Raw genomic sequence first — 22,346 nt, forward strand, 5'->3', positions numbered from 1 at the left:
CGAGCTCCTATCCCTATCTCCTATCCCTAACTCCTATCCCCATCTCCTATCCCTATCTCCTATCCCCATCTCCTATCCCGAGCTCCTATCCCTATCTCCTATCCCTATCTCCTATCCCCATCTCCTATCCCCATCTCCTATCCCGAGCTCCTATCCCTATCTCCTATCCCTAGCTCCTATCCCCATCTCCTATCCCTATCTCCTATCCCCATCTCCTATCCCGAGCTCCTATCCCTATCTCCTATCCCTATCTCCTATCCCCATCTCCTATCCCCATCTCCTATCCCGAGCTCCTATCCCTATCTCCTATCCCTAACTCCTATCCCCATCTCCTATCCCGAGCTCCTATCCCTATCTCCTATCCCTAGCTCCTATCCCCATCTCCTATCCCTAGCTCCTATCCCTATCTCCTATCCCTAGCTCTGAGCCCAAACTCTTAGCCCTAACTCCTATCCCTACAAGGCATAATTTGTATAAATTAATTGCAGAGTACACAGATTAGTATAACTATAAGAGTAAATTGAGGCTATTTAAGAAACTTACGAGACAAGCAAAAAGGATATGGATATGGGAGGGAATAGAAAACGTTATTGCAAGTAGTCAGGGCCCTTAGGGATATTTTGGGGCCATTTGGTTCAAATTCTTCCAAAAGCACCAAATTTGGCGCAGATGTTGCCCATGCCATACTCTTTCGATTTTTGACGGGCGCCAAGACGCCCCCCCCCCCCCCGGGGGCCCCACATTGGCGAAATACTAAATGGCCACCACCCTGATTAGAGGAAAATCAGTTAAATAACCAAAAGGGTTGGAATCATGTATGATACCACTTTTCAGGGGTTTTCGAGGTCGAGGAATCCAGTTATGATGTTATTTTGATGATTCGAGGTCAAGGTCAACCCTCAAGGTCATCTTAAAGGTCATTTTTGAGTCAAACATGTCGGCTTTTGAGTTTTTTGTCAAGATTTAGGCGAGGTTCACCATTTTATGTTTCTGGGTTGGGTAATCGAACTCTGACCTTATTTTTGACAATTAGAGGAAATATTTACATGTTTTTTTCCTAATTTTCAGGCATATGCAGTTCATCAGTCTAATTACAAAGGTACGGATTTTGATGTTTTATGAACTGTATGCCATATCCTTGTGTTTAATTTTTGTGCGATCATGATCCGGGTTCATGTATACATGATTGTATACATGTCGTAAATATGACGTCATAGGTCATGTGACCTGGCGGCCATATTGGATTTTATGAAAACCTTAAAAATGGATCCCTGCCTTTATTTTTCGATCGATTCATTTTGAACTTTGACCACTTATAGTACGCCATGTGATTGGATGCATATCCTAATTATGACGTCATAGGTCAGGTGACATGGCGGTATGGACCGGTACGGTCCCCGGATCATACCGCCCTTGGCGCCCGTCAAAAATCGAAAGAGTATGGCATGGGCAACATCTGCGCCAAATTTGATGCTTTTGGAAGAATTTGAACCAAAATATCCCTAAGGGCCCTGACTAAAGGCCTTTTTATGCCCATAAGTGGAAAAGAGCAGTTTAAGACAGGTGTGGATCCATTGAGGGATAACATAGGAAGATTGGTAATTAATGATCAAGTGAAATGGCAGGATTATTACACATCAACTTTGCTTCTTCATTCACACAAGAGTGAATAAAAGATGCACCACAATCGAGAGGATCCATCTTGGGGTGAGGAAGGGCTGTTAGATGAGTTGTAGAAGACGATACCTGGTGGCTACATAAGGTGCATCCGAGGGTGTTAAGGGCAGGTACGTGAGATATTACGCAGGATAGATACCTGGGAGTTGGGGAGTATCAAATTGGAAATCATTATTTAAGAAGGGATCCAGGAAAGCATTCGAAAACATAGCCCTGTTAGCTTGACTTTGGTAATGGGGCAGATTTTGGTGACATTTATTAGGGATCAGATGTGGAACCAATTTGATCAATTTAAATAAACCAGCATTTTTCGATTTCAGATCAGGAGGAATCAATCCCCGGGGGTGGGAGGTTCCCAAAAATCAGCAGAGGTCTGAACTTCAACCTCAAGAGAAGACCGTCAGCCAACTCGGGGCTATGTATGTAATATGTATATTGGATGTCGGCGTCTTCTTGCCAACTGGCTACTTTCCAACTGGTCCAAGTTTGCCAACTGGTCCAAGTTTGCCAACTGGTACGTATATTAAAATGAAAGTCATGAAAAAGTTTTCAAACTTTCTGCCACAAAAACAACCATAGCAGGAGTCCAGCAAACGTTCCATCGAACTTGTTTCAAATTGCCCGACTTCGAACAAGTTTGTTGCCAATGATGTCAACAGCCTGCGTTTCCCGAACAATGTCGCCCTGAGCCAAAATTCAATGATGTCAGTTTGTTAGAGCTTCACCTGCTCGTTACCTCTGCCACCAAAGGTGGATGGAGGTTATGTTTTCACCCCTGTCTGTCTGTTTGTCTGTCTGTCTTTGAACAAGATATCTAAAACAAAGTTGTGGGCGGATTCGGACGCAATTTGGCGGAGGGGAAGCGGATGTGACACAGATGAAATGATTCGATTTTGGTGAAGATCCGGATTCGGCTCGTAGAATTTTTAAAGTGATTCTTCAACATTGGGAAACAGGACCAAAAACGATACATAGCAGGATATCTCAAAAAAGTTGTGGACGGATTTGGACGAAACTTGTTGGACAGGTTGGGTGTGTGACGAGGAAGAATCGATTCAATTTTGGTGAAGATCTGAATATGGATTCGGGTACAAGAATTATTTAATTTTTAAGTGATTCTTCCCCATTGAAGGATAGGGCGAAAATCGATACATAACATCATCTTTAAAAAAAAGTTAATTTAAAAAAAGTTTTATTTAAAAAATTTTTTAACAAAATTTTACATTTAAAAAATTTAAATTTAAAATTAAAAAAAATTTTTTCGAAAATTTAATTTAAAAAAAGTTAAGAAAAGTTAAAAAGACACTCCCCTCCTTTCTCTCACTCACCGCAGGCAGGTAGGTGGTCTTTCTGTCTTCTACCGACTCCTTTCCGGCCTTGCTCCCCCAGCTCTCTCTGTGCTCTGTCCCCCAAATATTCCTACAGGTCGCACAAGATCTGCCTGCAACCCTCTGATGGTTAAACTGCCGAAATCTCGGCTCTCTGCTCACCTTCACTCTTTCATTCCTCTTTTCTCCCGCCTCTGGAACAAACTCCCTCACTCCCTTCAATCCCACTCCTCCCTCCAGGTCTTTAAAACAGCTGTTCACCACCATCTCTTATCTTCCCCCATCCAAAACCTTGATCTTTTCTACCCCCGGTAATTCACCCCAGATCCACCTTGTTTGAAATTACAACTTCTTTCTTGGAAGTCTTGGCAGTGTCCATATGTTTTATACCTCTCCCACCTCCCCCCCCCCCCCCCTTCACATGCCTTCCCCCCAAAGCCCTCTCCCTCCCACAGTTCTCTCGATGTCTCCATGTCTCTCGGTCCCTGCTCTCAAATGTTGTGTTTGTGTCCTTCCCCCTCTCTCCCCATCTTGTCTACCGCTCCCGATGTTATTTGTTTTGTATGTCTGTTTGTCTTTCTGTGTGATTAATGTTCGCTCTTTCACGAGCCTCGATCTTGTATACAAAAAAAAAAAAAAAAAAAAAAAAAAGAGTTATGGACGAGTTATGACTAAACCTGGTGGACGAGTTGCTTAGGTGGCGAGAACAAGCCGATTAGATTTTTTTTCAGGTCCGAATCCAGATCCGGCCATCATTGGGATACAAAACAAACTGTTCAGCCTGGCTAAGGTGTGCGCTCTACCCAATGCTGTTCTAGTTATATGTGAGTTTCTTTGGAGTAACATGGAATCACATGAAGAGCAAATTGGTATCAAATGGATAGCAAAGAAAATTGAAAGTCAGGCGATGTGCAGGTAATGCATTTTCAACGTCAAAGAATGTGAACATGCTGCACATAGAAGATAAAGAGCAACAAAAAAAAGATGTTTTTTCCCCAAGCAAACTGAAAATGCAGTGGGTGTTATAGTCCGAAAGCATTGACATTGGAAATCTTACCAAAGCGCAGAAAAGAAAAACCCACAAAGCAATAAAGCTTTGGCTAATGCTGCCATGGGCTGCCATGGGCACATTAGCCAGTTGCAATGGCTGACACAGAGTCACAATACTTTGGAGGTATTGACAACCACTCGTTCCTTACATTTTCCTCAAGTACAGCTAGCCATCCATCTGTGGCCCACGCCTCATCAGCGGGCGGTACGGAATGGTCTCTTGCACCGGCATTACCCTCTGTGGCAGACATTGTGCTTCTTGCTTCTTCGCTCGTCTTATTTTCTGCGGTCCCGCTATTTCCGGCTGGGGAACCTTCTCGCCTGGAAACGGGCCCGGCGTTGGCCACGGCCATCTCGGCGGAGTGTATGAGGCGCAGGGCTTTACCGGTGATGCTGCTCAATGATGTGGCGGAAAATCGCTAATGGGATGTCCACCAATCCACCAGGTCAGCAGTAAGTACAGGGATACGGAAACATCATCAGAGAGGCACCCGGACGACAGCAACAACAAAATGCCACAGGTGGGCGATGTACAAACCACGGTAACCTTTATCATTGTGAAATTAATGATGTTCTCAGACAGCCACAAGCAAGTCACATTAAAAAAATATTACTAACAAGGAAAGTATACTTCCAGACATGGTGAACAACACTAATTATGGCATCTCAAAATAAAGAAAATCAAGTAAAATCAAAATGAACTTCTTTAGTCTAGTATAATTACTCTATCAATCTTTATTTCCTACTTTTTGTAGTTTATATACCTAATTGCTAGGCCTATGTTATTTATTCCCAAAACTACTTTGTGTATTTTACCAACTGCAAAAATTTACTTTGTGTATTTAAATATATATATTTTCAAATTGTCTAATTGGAGGTTGTGCATATATGAACTTGGGTTCAAAGGAAAGAGTCAAGAAAGCAAAGTCTTGCTTATCCAAACTATCCAAACTCCCTACGGGCGGGGCTTCAATTGGGAGGCCCAAATGAAAGGGCAAAATATCAGAGATTTAAGGCTTTTTTTGATTTTGAACGATTTATATAAACATCCGTGAAATCATATCACACGCAAATCATCAAAATCTAAACAGTATTTGTAGAATTTCAATAAAAGCCACATCACTGTTCAAATCGGTAAATATTATTCAATCATGTTTGGAACGTGTTTGAAAAAAAAAAAAAAAAACTAGCCTGGTGTTGGCTTAGCGGTTAAGGTGCCGGCTTGGGATCCTAGGATCCTGGGTTCGAATCCCGGTCGATCGCTGAATTAACGCCAGGGGGGTTGGCTCAGCCTGTCATCCTTCCGAGGTCGGCAAATTGAGTACCAGCTTGCTGGGATGAATGATCCCGGTGTGTACCCCGGTTTAGAATAGGTACACCGTATCCCTGCGCATCGTAAGAGCGTGACCAAGGGTTGGCGTCAGGAAGGGTATCCGGCCATAAAAACATTGCCTCAAACAGGGAACCATGATTGTCATGGGGCCCGCAAGGCTAACCCCCGCTCTAGCGGGGAAAATGGCCTAAAAACGATCATTCATTCATTCATTCATTCGTGTTTGGAAAAACTGGAAAATTGGAAAAATTGGAAATTGGAAAAATTGGGGAAAAAATTGGAAAACAATATCGCCTATTTTACTCCAGGGGGTCCCAGGATTACCCACCCAAAATTTCGTTGTGATCGGTTCAGCCGTTTTTGTGGTACCTGGGACCAGACGGAGACAAACAGACAAAGACAGACAGACAGACAGACATTTGGTGAATTATAGTAAGATTATTGCAAGTTTTCTTGTAGTTGAAGTTCTGTAATATCATAAATGTATGCTCAAATTATTATTACAAATTGTGATCTCGATAGTATAATAAATTATCACTATGCCAAAACTGGCTTATTATGTCAGCTATTATAAAACTTTGTCATAATTGAAACTTCGTCATATCCTGTTACCCCAATGTGGAAGTTGCTATTGCAACGCATTATGTTATTATAACAAAAGTTTGTAATATTGTGGCAAATCTTTGTAAATAATTTATAATATAATATTTTTGAAGTGAATCACGGCAGGATTGATATAGCTCTGATCGACGTTTTTGAAAAGAGAGGTCATTGGAGCTTTCATACCAAATTTATAATGGGGGCGGACAACACATTAAACTCGGCATTGATACAGTTTTCTCATTGGGTCAGTTGTTCCAAGAAAAATATATTAGCCACCTGAACATCCAAGATGGCCGCCAATTTCTCTTGTCAGACGTCGTCTTCTGTCATTTCAGGTACCTTTGCTTAGGCAGTCGGTCACATTCCTGGATGGACAACCCGCGTGCGGACAAAAGAGCCAATGTCACTGCACTACCAGGGCACAATGGTGACATCACTGCTGTGCAACTCAGAATGGAATTCAACATTAGCTAAATTTATCAATATTAGTGTCCCAATTAAATGCTACCTAACCAACCCCAGAAGGATTCATTAGCGGCTCCTAAATCGAGAGGATGGGCCAGCACGGAAGAGTCAAGCCGAGGATGATGAGGTTTTTGTTATTCGAATTGTGCACTTGAGTAACACACACAAACCGAGTTGAAGTCCACACAGAAAAGATTGTTTGGTGCCATGTGGTAAAAGGATAAACAGTCGATCTTAAATAATTGATCGACTCGTATCGACGAATGACTACACCTCCAAAATCGAAATGGCGACCTGACGGGAGTAAATGCTACTTTTGTCAACAGGGCAGGAAAGAAGATCTCAACACCACCAAGTTGGTAAAATAGAGAACAAGATGGCGATATCATCACAACAAATATTCCTCTGCTATCGATGATTGTAGCCAGAATAGGTGAAGGTGGTGGCATTGAGGCTACCTTGGGGGAAAAAAATCTAAAATACCATCAAAGCTGCAGCTTCATATTCAACAACAACAAATACACAAAGCGCAATAAGGAGAATGTCTACCACTGCAAAAAAGGAGGAAAACCAAAGGAAGATGTGAAAAACATCTTCACAGCCAAAAGCATCAGATTCCTTTTTCATGTGAGATGGAGGCTTCATGATCTACTTCAAGACGACCAATGACCATTCAACTAAATGATGAAAATGACCAATGTACTGAGACTTTGAGTGACGGAACTCAGCGGTGCAGATGTTGTGGTACAGGATCCAAAGTACCATCCTGTTTGCTGATCAGCATTACACAACAGAGTGGGCCTGTCTGAGATCTCAGGTATCTCGGGGATATAAGAAGAGTATTCAAAAGTTGACGAGGAAGGAAACATATTCAAGTGTTCTATTCCAAGGTTGTCCCCTACGGCCTACACCACTGAGACAAATACAATTATATATTATGGATTGGAGATGAGCCACACTCTATAAGCAGTAACTTGAACAGCTGGGCTTATCACTAGATGTGAATTCAATTAGGTCAAACGACCAATTACTGTCATGTATGCTTCTGCTAGAAGCTCTTCATCAAGGATGGGAGGTAGGCCTTCAAGAATGATGGAGGCTCGGTTCTTGCACAAGCATGGGATATAGTCAGGTTTTTCATCGAGACAAAGCTGCTGAAATCATACCCAGACAGACGCTGGATCCAAAGTTGTCGTTTGACAGCACATTCCATGAAGGATATGCTGAAATCGCTACCCACCAGAAGTTAGTCAATTAATGCGCAGGATCAAACATGGCGTCAATATCAACAGCGAAGATGTAGTATGTCCAAACGAGCTCTTGCTATGGCACAGCTTTTGCAGTACAACTGCACTACAGGAAGGACAAATGGAAGGAGCAAAATCTCCCAGGTACTCAAAATTTTGCTCCAACTCGGAGTAGAAATCCAGTAAGTGCGACATGGAGTGGTCTACCCCCAATTTAAGAAAAAGGGTCATTCACATCTTCAATGGACACCATGGACCACAAACCAACTTTAACAACAGCACGCACATGTTTTCAGAGCACTAGTATTTCCATCTTCAATCATCCAAGGTCGGACACGTGAGGCACGCAAACTAAGAGAGGGCAAAGTGAAGAAAGTTCCCAAGCTTCCTGAATCATTTACTCATATTCAGGTCGCATACATCCCGAAGAAGTCAAATCATCTTCAAGCACCAAGTTTGTCTTTACCAGGCCCTGGTAAGATCAAAAATTTTCAACTGAAGCAAGAGTAATCTGACTGGAAAAAGTGATCTTTACTGAAGAAGAAACCGATTCTGTCTCTATAACAAGGTCAGGCCACCATACATCGCAGAAAAGGAGTCGAAAGTTTGAAGTGAGCGTCACATCAAGGGGTGGCCATTTTGGAAGAAAAGTTATCTTTGGAACATTTGGGGTATGTAATAACAGCCATTACTTTCAAATGGGTAATAAATGACTCAACTCAACTATTTATGCATCAAAAAGGGCATCAAGTGAAGAAATTGGGGGTCATAGTGCATTTTCTTGTGGATAAGGTTTTGTTTTTCTTAAAAATTGACCCAATGAGAATATCCACTTCAAGTTAATGCTTAAATGGGCAGCTTGACGATTGCAGCCATTAACTGATCTACTAATTTGGTTGTATTAGCAAATAACTCATCCTCACAGACCAGCACAATCCCTCAGAATTAATTTACATGGAGAATTGCGGTGCTCCCCCCACCTTGAACCCCTGGGATTATGATTTTTTACCACCTAAGTATCCCCTCCGCACCTCCTTCAGTACAATCACCAGTTTTTTCAACCGACTCCATCGAGCAGTTTGGGAGTGCATAGAAGTCAAACACGCAAACAAACAAAGAAATGCTTCAAAAATCTAAATAAATATTTTCAATCAAGTGTTTGTGTGTTTGTTTGTGCGTTTGTTTGTTTGTGCGTTATTCAGTCATGCCCGAACCGTAGCACCTAGAGGCCCCAAATTCTGGTTGTAGGGACTTCAGAATCTCGGCCAGGTTTTAAACTACCACACGTTGGCCTTGGCGTCTGTTTTGAGGTCACCAAAGGCCGTTATAGAGTGTATATTGGGGTTTGAGGTTAGGCAGTGCTGCCGCCAGCTCCAGGGCAAAAGGTAACCACCACGAGGCCAATAACTCCATAGCTTTTCAATGTCCAACACATCCTGAAACAACCACCGGGAAAGGCTCACCAAGCCGGGCAGAACCAGGTATCCCTCCCCCCCACACCCCATTCTTCCTCATGGGTCAGAATTGATGATGCCAAGAGATGACTGTGCACTACATGTTTAAAGTCCTAGGGGGAAGGGTGAGACAGAACAGCTTCTTGAAGTTGGTTCCATTGATGGGAGAAGCAAGGAATAATACGGTTGAGATGTGAGGTCACCCTGGATTTTGGATGTTTAACAAGAAGGGGGTTACTAGAAGAATGTGTGCATCCTGGAGTTGCTGGGGAGAGTTGGAGAACTGAGAGAGCTGAGGGAGACATGTTGGAGAATACAGAAGAAAACAGAGACCACCAACATGCCTGTGAAGTGAGAGCAACAGACCTTGTGCTTCGGCCTCATCATTGGAGATTCCAATAATTTTGAGAGCTTTAGTTTCCGCAGAATATAGGATTGACAGATGTGATGCTGGGGCACCAACTCAATAGTGAAGAGCAGTACTCCATTGAGCTATGGACAAAGGTCTTGTATACTGAGAGTAGCTCTGAATTTCCAAGGAAAAACCTGGATCGACAGACGATTCCAAATCTCCACCTGGCTTTGGAGGCCAGCTTTACAATGTGGTCAGCCTAGAAAAAGTCATGGCTGATGTTGGGACCTATAAGTTCAAGAGATTGAACCTCTCTTGACCAAAATGACCAAAAAATTGATAGGTGAGTTTGTTTGAAGATGATTCCAGAGTGACAGGGTGAGTGAGATTTTTCAGGATTAAAGGACATGTTTCATTTATCAGACCAGCATCGAATCAATTCCAAATAAGCTGTGATGCATCCACAGGCTGCCACAAAGTGGGATGTGGTACCATATGATGCGATGAAGAGTTGTTTGCAAACAATGAGATGGTTTTCCAGGGCATCCGAGTGTTCCTTTATATAGATGAGGAAGAAGACTGGGTCAAATATGCCTTGATGAACTTGACAAACTCCAGAAGACACCACTTGCAGAAGGGAGGAGAGGGCTACATTGACAGTAACACAGTGACTGTATGAGTGGAAGAAGTCCACCTTGAGAACGTTTCAGGTATGCAAAAAATCACTCTGTAGATTCTGACGCCGTATGGCAAAAAGTTTTGTGGTCGGAAGAAACCAAGATGGAACTTTTTCGCCTAAATGCAAACGGTTACGGTTGGCGCAAGCCCAACACAGCACACATCACCCAAAGAACACCATCCCTAGTGTGAAGCATCATGTTATGGGGATGATTCTCATCAGCAGGGATTGTGGCACTTGTCAGGATAGAAGGGAAAATGGATGGAGCAAAATAAAGAAAAATCCGAGAGGAAACCTTCTGCCCTCTGCAAGAAAGCTGAAATTGGGATGGAAGTTTACCTTTTAGCATGACAACGACCCGAAGCACACAGCCAAAGCTACACTGGAACGAAACAGCAAAAACTGGAAAAATAGCAAAATACATAAAATGGAGGCAGCAATGAAGGTAGCCTTGAATGTCATTGGCAGAGAGCTTGGCAAGCACGGCAGGATGGCAGACAGTCAAATGCTCAAGGTATATCCAAGGAAACCGTCCTAACCTCTTGATTGAGGTTAGGGGCCACCAACCATTTCTGTGAGAGGCGCAGCAGCATGTCCATAGGTAAGTACGTGTCCACAGATGAGGTCGTTTGAAAACAAATACCTGAGATCAGTAGCAATGATGGATCCCATGACTGTGCTTGTAATGTGAAGTAAGCTCACTGCTCCGTAGTTGATATGATCGATTTTTGCACCCTTCTTGTAGATGGGACTCATGGTGCCCTGAGTGATGTTCATGAGAGAAAGTAGGCTTTAATGAAAGCATTTCCAGGTGGAATAAATATTGGCTGCTGGAGAGATAGTAGCCAAATCCTTATGACAGAGAGGAGTTTGCATTCCCTGCCAGTTGGCCTGTGTGAAGAGTTATGTTATACATCGTTGAAGGTGTTCCCCAACGGTAGAAAGAGAGAGATTTGGGCTTTGACAAGAAAGTGGCCAGGAAAGGCAAGAGGGGCAGAAGAGGAACAGGAGAGATTGGATGGAAAGCTAGATATCACGAGGTCCAATGGGGAGGAGGTACCAATTGCAGAAACATGGGTTGGAAAGTTTACAGATTGGCTGGAGGCCTTTGCTCCAATGTCATGGTTGGTTGTTGCAGAGCTAGCACCCAACCAGCTGCCGTGGTGACGGATGATATTGCCACAGAGGAGGACAAGGTTGAGAAGGATGGTTACGAGTTGATCCATATAAGAGAAGGAGAGGAGAGATGTGTATATGGAGTCATCGCCATTGGATGGATGGTATCAAACAGACAAAGAGACAGGGGTGAAAATATAACCTCCATCCACCTTTGGTGGCGGAGATAAACATTAGGTGGTTGAACAGAGGTATACAAACAACAACAACAACATGCATTTTAAGGCCATTTTCCCTGCAAGAGCGGGGGTTAGCCTTGCGGTCCCCATGACAATCTTCTCCATTTTTCCCTATTTTCTGCATCTCCCCTTGTTAACCCCCTTGCCGCATTTCTTCTTGCACCACCTTTAGCCAAGTCTTTCTCGGTCTTCCCCGTCCTCTACTTCCTTCTACATTCATTTCCATCACTCTTTTCAACCAGTTGTGGGAGCTGTGCTCGCACGATAAAATCCGACAAAATGGACGACGCCAGGAATTAGGTTTCTCTGAGCTATTTATTCCCAGCTCACTCAAACGAACTCCAAAGCACTGAATCAGCCCATCGAACGGGCGGCAATATATATCAGAAACTCAACACACAAAAGCCATGCCTCTCAGGCGGGGCGTGGTATGCAAATAAATAAGCCACGCCTCTCAACGGGGCGTGGTATGCAAGGCAAGCGTTCGCCCGGTAAAGGCAAGTCTCAACACGCCCGGGCGAGTCCGGACACGTGACCGCTCGCCGGTTGCGTCATCGGCCGGTGCAGGGTAATTGTGTCATGCTACCGGTAACCGCTACATGCGCCCCCCCAGAATTAACATGCACCGGGAGAGTCAATTTGAGGGGGGTCTTGATGACCCGACCGAAACGACCCCTGATGATTCGTGTGGGGGTGGTAGGTGGCGGGGCGGTGGATGGTCGGGCGGGGGGCCTGGTTGACGGGGGCGGCCCCGACGTGGAGGAAGGGCCAACCGTGAAGGTTGGTCGAGGTCCAAATGGGCCGGCTTGAGGCGGTCCACGGAGATGCCGTCCACCTTGCCGCCGATGTCGATGGTGAACGACTTGTCATCCCTCTTCAGGACCCGGAAAGGTCCATCGTACGGCGGCCGGAGCGGTCCCTGGTGTGCGTCGTGCCGGATAAAAACGTACTCCGCAGTGCGAAGTGCTGGGGGGACGTGGGGTTGGGGGCAGCTGTGGTGGGACGTGGGCACGGGGGCAAATCTCCTGGCGGCCTCCTGGAGGACCGAGCGATGGCGAGCCGCAGACCAGGGGCCGGTGGCGTCAGGGATGAATTCACCCGGCACGCGCAGTGGCTGGCTGGTGGAAGCCTGGAGGTCCTCTTTAGGGGCCGTTCGGAGGCCCAATAGGACCCACGGGAGCCTGTCGGCCCAACCGTCGTCCTGGAGGCTGGCCCTGAGAGCGGCCTTCATCGAGCGGTGGAACCGCTCGCACAAGCCGTTGGCTTGGGGGTGTTAGGCCGTGGTGCGGTGAAGCTTGACCCCCAAGGCCTGGGCGACCGCGCCCCAAAGCTCGGAGGTGAATTGCGGGCCTCTATCGGAGGAGATGTCCGAGGGGGCGCCGAAACGGGCAATCCAGGTGCCAATGAAGGCCTGCGCCAAGTCGGCGGACGTTGTTGATGCCAGCAGGACGGCCTCCGGCCACCTGGTGGTCCTGTCCACCATTGTGAGGAGGTGGGTGAAGCGACACGAGGAGGGAAGGGGTCCCACCAGGTCCACATTGACGTGGTCGAAGTGCCGCGTGGGCACGTCGAATGGTGCCAACGGGGCCTGGGTGTGCTGGTGGACCTTCGCACGCTGGCAGGCGACACAGGCATTGGCCCAGTCGCGGACGTCTTTACGGAGCCCGTGCCAGACGAATTTCGCTGCCACGAGCTTCTGTGATGCTTTCCGGCCCGGGTGGGAAAGGCCGTGGAGGGCGTCAAAAATGTGCTGCCGCCATCCGGTGGGCACGATGGGGCGAGGTTGGCCCAGGGAGACGTCGCACAGGAGAACTGTGCCTGTGTCCTCGAAGGGGACATCGGCCAACCGCAGGCCTGTGTCCGCTGTCCGGAGGGCTTGCACCGTGGGGTCGGCGGTCTGGTCGGCCGCCATGCGGGCGAAGTCCACACCCAGGTGGACGGCATTCGTGCCGGACCGGGAGAGGCAATCGGCCACAGCGTTGTCCTTGCCCGCGACGTGCCGGATGTCCGTCGTGAATTCGGACACGGCGGAGAGGTGACGTTGCTGGCGGGCCGACCACGGCTCCGTAACCTTGGCCATGGCGAAGACCAGGGGTTTGTGGTCCACAAACGCCGTGAACGGGCGGCCCTCCAAAAGATGGCGGAAGTGGCGAACAGCCAGGTAAAGGCCGAGGAGCTCGCGGTCGAAAGCGCTATACTTGCGCTCGTTAGGGCGAAGCTGCCGGCTGAAGAAGGCCAGCGGTTGCCAAGCTCCGTTCACCCACTGTTCATGCACGGCGCCCACCGCGTAGTCGGAAGCGTCCGTGGTGAGGGCGATGGGTGCGTCGAGCGCCGGGTGCGCCAGCATGGTCGCGTTGGCGAGGGCCAGCTTAGCACCCGTGAACGCCGCGTCCATCTCTGTGGTCTAGGCGACGACGTGCTTGGCCGGCTTGCCCCGGAGGGCTCCGTACAGGGGGCGCATGAGTTGGGCGGCGCGAGGCACGAACTGGTGGTAGAAATTTACCATCCCCAAAAATTCCTGTAGGGCCTTGATGGAGCGAGGGCGCGGGAAACTTGTGACTGCCTCCACCTTGGTAGGCAGCGGGACGGCCCCGCACTTCGTGATGCGGTGCCCCAGGAAGTCGACGGCCGTTACGCCAAACTGGCATTTCGCCGGGTTGATGATGAGGTCGTGCTGGCCGAGGCGGTCAAAAAGCGTGCGCAGGTGGACGAGGTGCTCCGCCCGGGAAGTGCTGGCGATGAGAATGTCATCCAGGCAGACGAACAGAAAGGTGAGATCGCGCAGCACACTGTCCATCAGCCGCTGGAAGGCCTGGGCCGCGTTCTTAAGGCCGAACGGCATTCGGAGGAACTCGAAGAGGCCAAAAGGTGTAATTACAGCCGTCTTCAGAACGTCGGCCGGCCGGACAGGTACCTGTTGGTAGCCCCGAATGAGGTCGACCTTGGAGAAGATCACCCGCCCCACCAAACGGGCGGAAAAGTCCTCTATGTGTGGTATCGGGTACCAGTCGGGGGTGGTGGCGTCGTTGAGGCGGCGGTAATCACCGCATGGTCGCCATCCGCCACCCTGTTTGGGCACGATGTGCAGGGGCGAGGACCACGCGCTATTCGAGCGCCGCACAATTCCCAATCGCTCCAGCGCGTCGAATTCCACCTTCGCTACGGCGAGTTTGGCCGGGTCGAGGCGGCGAGCCCTGGCGTAGACAGGTGGACCTGTGGTCGGGATGTGGTGTTCGACGCCATGCTTGACGGAGACGGCCGAAAACGTCGGCTGCGTGAGGGCGGGAAACTCGGCGAGTAGGCGGGTGAAATCGTCCATGGCCGGGAGCGCGCAGGCTAGCTTGGTCGGAGCGGAGCCGCTCAATGAGCAAGCGAGCGAGCTGAAGGTCTCCGCGTTGATGAGCCGACGCCGTTTGACGTCGACCAAAAGCCCATGCATGCAAAGAAAATCTGCACCCAGCAAGGCCATGGGCGCGTTCGCCGTGATGAAGTCCCACCTGAAGCGCTGGCCCCCGAAGCAGAATGCGACGCTGCGCGAACCGAAGGTGCGGATGGAGGAACCGTTTGCGATGACCAAAGCGGGGCCGCAAAGCGCGGCCTGTTTGTCCTCCACCGAGGCGGGTATCACGCTCAGCTGAGCGCCGGTGTCACACAAAAAACGCCGCCCGGACTCCGTGTCCGTGATAAACAGAAGGCTGCCTGAATGGCCGACGCTCATGGCAGGCAGCGAGTGCTGGCCTGGTCGTTTCCCGACCCGCTGAAAGTGTACTGTGGGCGGCACGTTCTGGCCTTCTGCCCGAACCTGGCATGGTAATAGCACAAGGTCCGCTCTGGTGGAGGCTCTGGCGGTCGCGTCGGGTTCGGTCGACGGGGCGTCGCAGCGGCCGCTGCCGCCAGTGGCGCTGACTCGGCCGGTGGAGGCGCTGGTCATGGCGCGGGCGTTGCCTCGGTCAGCCCAGGGTCCCACGCGGCCGCTCCGACGTGTCGCCTGGCCGAGCAAAATTTATCGGCCTCCTTGACCAGGGCGCGAGGGTCTGCGATGGGCGAATTAGCCAAAGCTAACCGTACTTGCCCGGGTAGCCGCTGGAGGAACAGCTCGCGGAAGAGGAAGTCCGGGCTGTGGTCACCGAGAAGAGCAAGCATGTGGTCCATGCTTTCGGACGGACGGGCCTCGCCCAGCTCCGGGAGGTCGAGTAGTTGTCGTGCGCGTTCAGTCTCCTTGAGTCCAAACGCACCGAGGAGTAGGTCTTTGAGCGCGCCGTATTTGTCGGCGTTCGGTGGGTGCTGTAGGAAGCTCAGAACCGGGAAGCGGAGGAGGCGTTGAGCGCAGAGACCACGTGGTGGTAGCGCGTCGTGTCCTCCGTAATGTTCCGCAGGGCGAATTGAGAATCGGCTTGAGCAAACCAAACGGCCGCGTGAGATTCCCAAAAGCCCGGGAGCTTCAAAGCTACAACTGACTCCATCGCCGTGTTCGTAGAAAGGGGTCACCAATTGTGGGAGCTGTGCTCGCACGATAAAATCGGACAAAATGGACGACGCCAGGAATTAGGTTTCTCTGAGCTATTTATTCCCAGCTCACTCAAACAAACTCCAAAGCACTGAATCAGCCCATCGAACGGGCAGCAATATACAGTATATCAGAAACTCAACACACAAAAGCCACGCCTCTCAGGCGGGGCGTGGTATGCAAATAGATAAGCCACGCCTCTCAACGGGGCGTGGTATGCAAGGCAAGCGTTCGCCCGGTAAAGGCAAGTCTCAACACGCCCGGGCGAGTCCGGACACGTGACCGCTCGCCGGTTGCGTCATCGGCCGGTGCAGGGTAATTGTGTCATGCTACCGGTAACCGCTACACAGTCACTTTCACCCTTCCTCAACACATGACCAAACCATCTCAACCTGTTTCTCTTCACAGCATCCATCACAGGCTCTATTCCCATCATCTTTCGCAATTCATCATTTGTCTTCCTCTCTCTAGGTATACAGAACAGAACAGAGGTATACATAGCCAGAGGTAATCCAAAAGTCTGGGAGGGTTTAGTGTGACCAATTGGGAATGAGCAATATAATACCTGATGTACACAACAACTCCACCTCTGGAGCAGGGAAAGGCCTGTCAAAGCAGAACAGAAAATATCTAGGGAGAAATACAGAGGAATCAGAAACATCCTATGAGGGAAATGCTTCCTGGGCAGCAGCACTCTGAATGTAGAGATAGGGAATATTTGAACTTGTAGCGGTTACCGCTGGATGCACACAATCGCCTTGCACCGGCCAGAACACGGCCAGACGCGCCTCTCCCGGGCATGCCCGGACTCACTGTTCCCGGGCACGCCCGAACCTCCTGGGCACGCCCGGTCTCGTCTTTCCCGGGCATGCCCGCTCTCGCCTTTCCAGGGCTCGCCCAGAGCGTCCGGGCATGCCCGCTATCGCCTTTTCAGGGCTCGCCCAGAGCGTCCGGGCATACCCGCTATCGCCTTTCCAGGGCTCGCCCAGAGCGTCCGGGCATGCCCGCTCTCGCCTTTCCAATGCTCGTCCAGAGCGCCCGGGCACGCCCAGCCTCGACTTACCAGGCCGCAGCCAAACACGCCCGGGCAGGTCCAGACTCGCCTTTCCAAGGCTCGCCCTTGACACACGGGCATGCCCGGTATAGCTTTTGCCGGGCAAACTTCCCGACATAAATGTGTATATATATTGCTGCCCGATAAACGGGCTGGAGAGAATACCTGAGCTGTTTTGTGTCAATAAAGCAACTCAGACGAATTCCGTCTTTGGTCGCGTCAATTCTTTCGACTCGCGTTGGAGCGCAGTTCCTTCATTGGTGACCTACCGACATGGACACGGCGGTGAGTCTTAAACTGCCTACCTTCTGGGAGGCTCACGCGGCTGTTTGGTTCGCTCAGGCGGACTCTCAGTTCGCCCTGCGAGGCATCACCGCGGACGACACCCGCTTCCACCATGTTGTGGCGGCGCTCGGTTCCGCCACCGCGGCCCGCGCCTTGAGCCTCCTCGAGCACCCGCCGGCTGCTGACAAATACGACGCGCTGAAGACGCTCCTCCTCGACGCTTTCGCCCTCTCACCGGCAGCACGGGCACGGCGCCTGCTCGCTCTGCCCGAGCTCGGCGACACGCGCCCGTCCGAGCGCATGGACTATATGCTCTCGTTGCTCGGTGAGCACTCTCCGGATTTTCTGTTCCGCGAGCTGTTCCTTCGCCAGCTGCCTCACCCGGTACGCCTCGCCCTGGCTGGCACGTTGATCACGGATTCCCGCGCCCTCGCCAGGGAAGCTGATAAGATCTCCTCGGCGGGCCAGCACATCGGCACGGTTACCTGGAGCCCGCCACCATCCGAGGCGACGCCCGAGCGCCCTGCGCGGTTGGAGGCCGAACTGCCGGTGCAACTGGCGGCCGCCATGCCGCACTGCCCGCTTCCGACACGCCGGCCGGGGCCTCCACCTGACCGGGTGTGGTGTTATTACCACGCCAGGTTCGGACACAAGGCTCGGACGTGCCGGCCCCCGTGCACTTTCGGCAGGTCGGGAAACGGCCGGGCCGGCATTCATTCCCAGCCATGAGCGCCGGCCACTCAGGAACCTTGCTGTTTATTCGGGACAAAGCGTCTGGGTGGCGTTTCCTGTGTGACACCGGCGCCCAACTGAGCGTCATACCCGCCTCCGAGCAGGACAGGCGGGACGCCGTTTGCGGCCCCTCTTTGGTCGCTGCTAATGGCTCGGCCATACGCACTTTCGGCCCACGCGTCGTCACCCTCTGCTTCGGCAGCCAGCGTTTTCAATGGACTTTTGTGACCGCCTGCGTCCCCATGGCTTTGCTGGGCGCCGACTTCCTCTGCGCGCACGGGCTGCTGGTCGACGTCAAACGTCGTCGCCTTGTCAACGCCGAGACCTTCAGCTCCCTGGCGTGCACGATGAGCAGCTCCGCGCCGACCGAACTGGCGTGCGCCCTCCCGGCAGCGAACGAGTTCGCTCGCCTGCTCGCGGAATTCCCGGCCCTCACGCGGCCGACGTTTTCGGCCATCGCGGTGCGGCACGGGATCGAGCACCACATACCCACTACGGGCCCGCCGGTCTACACCAGGGCCCGCCGCCTCGACCCGGCCAAGCTCGCCGTGGCGAAGGCCGAGTTCGACGCGTTGGAGCACCTCGGCATCGTGCGGCACTCCGATAGCGCGTGGGCCTCGCCACTGCACATCGTGCCAAAGCCGGGGGGTGGATGGCGCCCGTGTGGCGACTACCGCCGTCTCAACGACGCTACCACCCCCGACAGGTACCCGATCCCGCATATTCAGGACTTTTCCGCCCGTTTGGCAGGACGGGTTAGCTTTTCGAAAATTGACCTGATACGGGGCTACCACTAGGTACCTGTCCGGGCGGCCGACGTCCCGAAGATGGCCGTCATCACGCCGTTCGGCCTGTTCGAATTTTTGCGGATGCCGTTTGGCCTCAAGAACGCGGCCCAGGCGTTCCAGCGCTTGATGGACGGCGTGCTGCGCGACCTGCCGTTTCTTTTCGTCTGTCTGGACGATATCCTCGTCGCCAGCATGTCCCGCGCCGAGCACCTCCTCCACCTCCGAACACTGTTCGGTCGCCTCAGCGAGCATGGCTTAATTGTCAACCCGGTCAAATGCCACTTCGGCGCGACGACCGTTGACTTTTTGGGCCACCGCATCACCAAGACCGGGGCCGTGCCGCTGCCGACCAAGGTCGAGGCCATCACCACGTTCCCGCATCCCCGTTCCATCAAGGCCCTCCAAGAGTTCCTCGGCATGGTGAATTTTTATCACCGATTAGTGCCCCGCGCTGCTCAGCTCATGCGGCCCCTTTACGAGGCCCTCCGGGGCAAGCCGGCCAAGCATGACATTGTTTGGTCCGCGGCCATGGACGCGGCCTTCGCCAGCGCCAAACGGGCCCTCGCCGACGCAACGCTGCTGGCTCACCCGGTGCTCAACGCGCCCATCGCCCTCACTACGGACGCCTCCAACTACGCGGTGGGCGCCGTCCATGAGCAATGGGTGGACGGGGTTTGGCAGCCACTCGCTTTTTTCAGCCGGCAACTCTGGCCGAACGAGTTAAACTACAGCACGTTCGACCGCGAGCTGCTCGGGCTATTCCTGGCCGTTCGCCATTTCCGACACCTCCTGGAGGGCCGCCCGTTCACGGCTTTCGTCGACCACAAGCCATTGGTCTACGCAATGGCTAAGGTCACGGAGCCGTGGTCGGCCCGCCAGCAGCGCCACCTCTCCGCCGTGTCAGAGTTCACCACGGACATCCGGCACGTCGCCGGCAAAGACAACGCCGTGGCCGACTGTCTTTCTCGGGCCAGCGCGAACGCAGTCCACCTCGGCGTGGACTTCGCGCTCATGGCGGCCGACCAGACCACCGACGCCTCGGTGCAGGCACTCCGTGCGGTGGACACGGGTCTCCGCCTGGCCGACATTCCCTTCGCGGGCACCGTCCTGCTCTGCGACGTCTCCCAGGGCCAGCCTCGCCCCATCGTGCCCGTTTCCTGGCAGCGCCGCATCTTCGCCTCCATCCACGGCCTTTCTCACCCGGGCCGGAAAGCTTCTCAGAAGCTGGTGTCGGCGCGTTTCGTCTGGCACGGCCTTCGACGAAACATCCGCGACTGGGCCAACGCCTGCACGGCCTGCCAGCGGGTCAAGGTCCACCGCCACACCCAGGCCCCGCTGGCACCTTTCGCCGTACCTGAACGGCGTTTCGACCACATCCACGTGGACCTGGTGGGTCCCCTGCCCCCCTCGCGGGGTTCACCCACCTGCTCACCATGGTGGACAGGACCACCAGGTGGCCGGAGGCCGTGCCCCTCGCCTCCACCACCACCGCTGACGTGGCGCAGGCGTTCATCGCCACCTGGGTCGCGCGCTTCGGCACACCAGCGGACATCTCGTCCGACCGCGGCCCACAGTTCACGTCTGAGCTTTGGGGCGCGGTCGCCCGTTCGTTGGGGGTCACGCTGCACAGCACCACGGCCTACCACCCCCAAGCCAACGGGTTGTGCGAGCGGTTTCACCGCTCCATGAAGGCCGCACTCATGGCCGGCCTTCAGGACGACGGTTGGGCCGACCGGCTGCTGTGGGTCCTTTTGGGCCTTCGCACGGCCCCCAAGGAAGACCTCCAGGCGTCCGCCGCCGAGCTCGTCTACGGCCAGCCGCTCCGCGTCCCGGGCGAATTAGTGCCCGACGCTACCAGTCCCTGGTCCGCCGCTCGCCAGCGCTCGGACCTCCAGGAGGCCGCCCGACGATTTGCCCCCGTGCCGACGTCCCGCCACGGTGGCCCCCAGTCCTACGTCCCCCCGGCGCTTCGCACAGCGGAGTACGTCTTTGTGCGTCATGACGCGCACCGGGGGCCACTCCGGCCGCCGTACGACGGGCCCTTCCGGGTCCTGCGACGGGGCGACAAGTCTTTCATCGTCGACTTCGGCGGCCGGCCGGACCGGATTTCTGTGGACCGCCTCAAACCGGCGCATATGGACGTCGACCGACCACCACGGTTGGCCCTTCCTCCGCGGCGAGGCCGCCCCCCGTCCACAGTTCCCCCCGCTCGACCACCCACCACCACGTCGGACCCCTCCCCACGACCCTCTAGGGGTCGCTTCGGCCGGCTCATCCGGACCCCCCTTAAATTGACCCTGCCGGTGCAGGTCGATTCTGGAGGGGCGTGTGTAGCGGTTACCGCTGGATGCACACAATCGCCTTGCACCGGCCAGAACACGGCCAGACGCGCTTCTCCCGGGCATGCCCGGACTCACTGTTCCCGGGCACGCCCGAACCTCCCGGGCACGCCCGGTCTCGTCTTTCCCGGGCATGCCCGCTCTCGCCTTTCCAGGGCTCGCCCAGAGCGTCCGGGCATGCCCGCTATCGCCTTTTCAGGGCTCGCCCAGAGCGTCCGGGCATGCCCGCTATCGCCTTTCCAGGGCTCACCCAGAGCGTCCGGGCATGCCCGCTCTCGCTTTTCCAATGCTCGTCCAGAGCGCCCGGGCACGCCCAGCCTCGACTTGCCAGGCCGCAGCCAAACACGCCCGGGCAGGTCCAGACTCGCCTTTCCAAGGCTCGCCCTTGACACCCGGGCATGCCCGGTATAGCTTTTGCCGGGCAAACTTCCCGACATAAATGTATATATATATTGCTGCCCGATAAACGGGCTGGAGAGAATACCTGAGCTGTTTTGTGTCAATAAAGCAACTCGGACGAATTCCGTCTTTGGTCGCGTCAATTCTTTTGACTCGCGATGGAGCGCAGTTCCTTCAAACTGACACTTTGAATATTGGTGGATCACACTGTCCTGGAGGGGGGGGGGGGGGGGGGATGATAAGGTTTGTGTGTTGGGGGCAAAGGGGCATGCGATGGGGGCAAAGTGGCGTGCATTGGGGGCAAAGTGGCGTGCGTTTTGGGCAAAGTGGCGTGCGTTGGGGGCAAAGTGGCGTGCGTTGGGGGCAAAGTGGCGTGCGTTGGGGGCAAAGTGGCGTGCGTTGGGGGCAAAGTGGCGTGCGTTGGGGGCAAAGTGGCGTGCGTTGGGGGCAAAGTGGCGTGCGTTGGGGGCAAAGTGGCGTGCGTTGGGGGCAAAGTGGCGGGCGTTGGGGGCAAAGTGGCGCGCGTTGGGGGAAAAGTGGCGCGCGTTGGGGGAAAAGTGGCGGGCGTTGGGGGAAAAGTGGCGGGCGTTGGGGGAAAAGTGGCGGGCGTTGGGGGAAAAGTGGCGGGCGTTGGGGGAAAAGTGGCGGGCGTTGGGGGAAAAGTGGCGGGCGTTGGGGGAAAAGTGGCGGGCGTTGGGG

At 52.8% G+C, this 22,346-nt stretch overlaps 1 protein-coding gene across 1 annotated transcript in view; it reads right to left on the minus strand.

Annotated features, from left to right (window-relative positions):
- Positions 1–22,346, minus strand: part of MYRIP (myosin VIIA and Rab interacting protein) — a 257,140-nt gene that overhangs the window by 49,900 nt on the left and 184,894 nt on the right. The window contains exon 9 of the mRNA XM_068100415.2: positions 4,205–4,474. Within this exon, the coding sequence (XP_067956516.2) occupies positions 4,205–4,474 (270 nt within the window). The remainder of the gene's footprint in view (positions 1–4,204; positions 4,475–22,346) is intronic.

The sequence above is a fragment of the Myxine glutinosa genome, chromosome 6 (assembly GCF_964187855.1).
Source record: "Myxine glutinosa chromosome 6, kmMyxGlut1.1, whole genome shotgun sequence".
Taxonomy (NCBI): Eukaryota; Metazoa; Chordata; class Myxini; order Myxiniformes; family Myxinidae; genus Myxine; species Myxine glutinosa.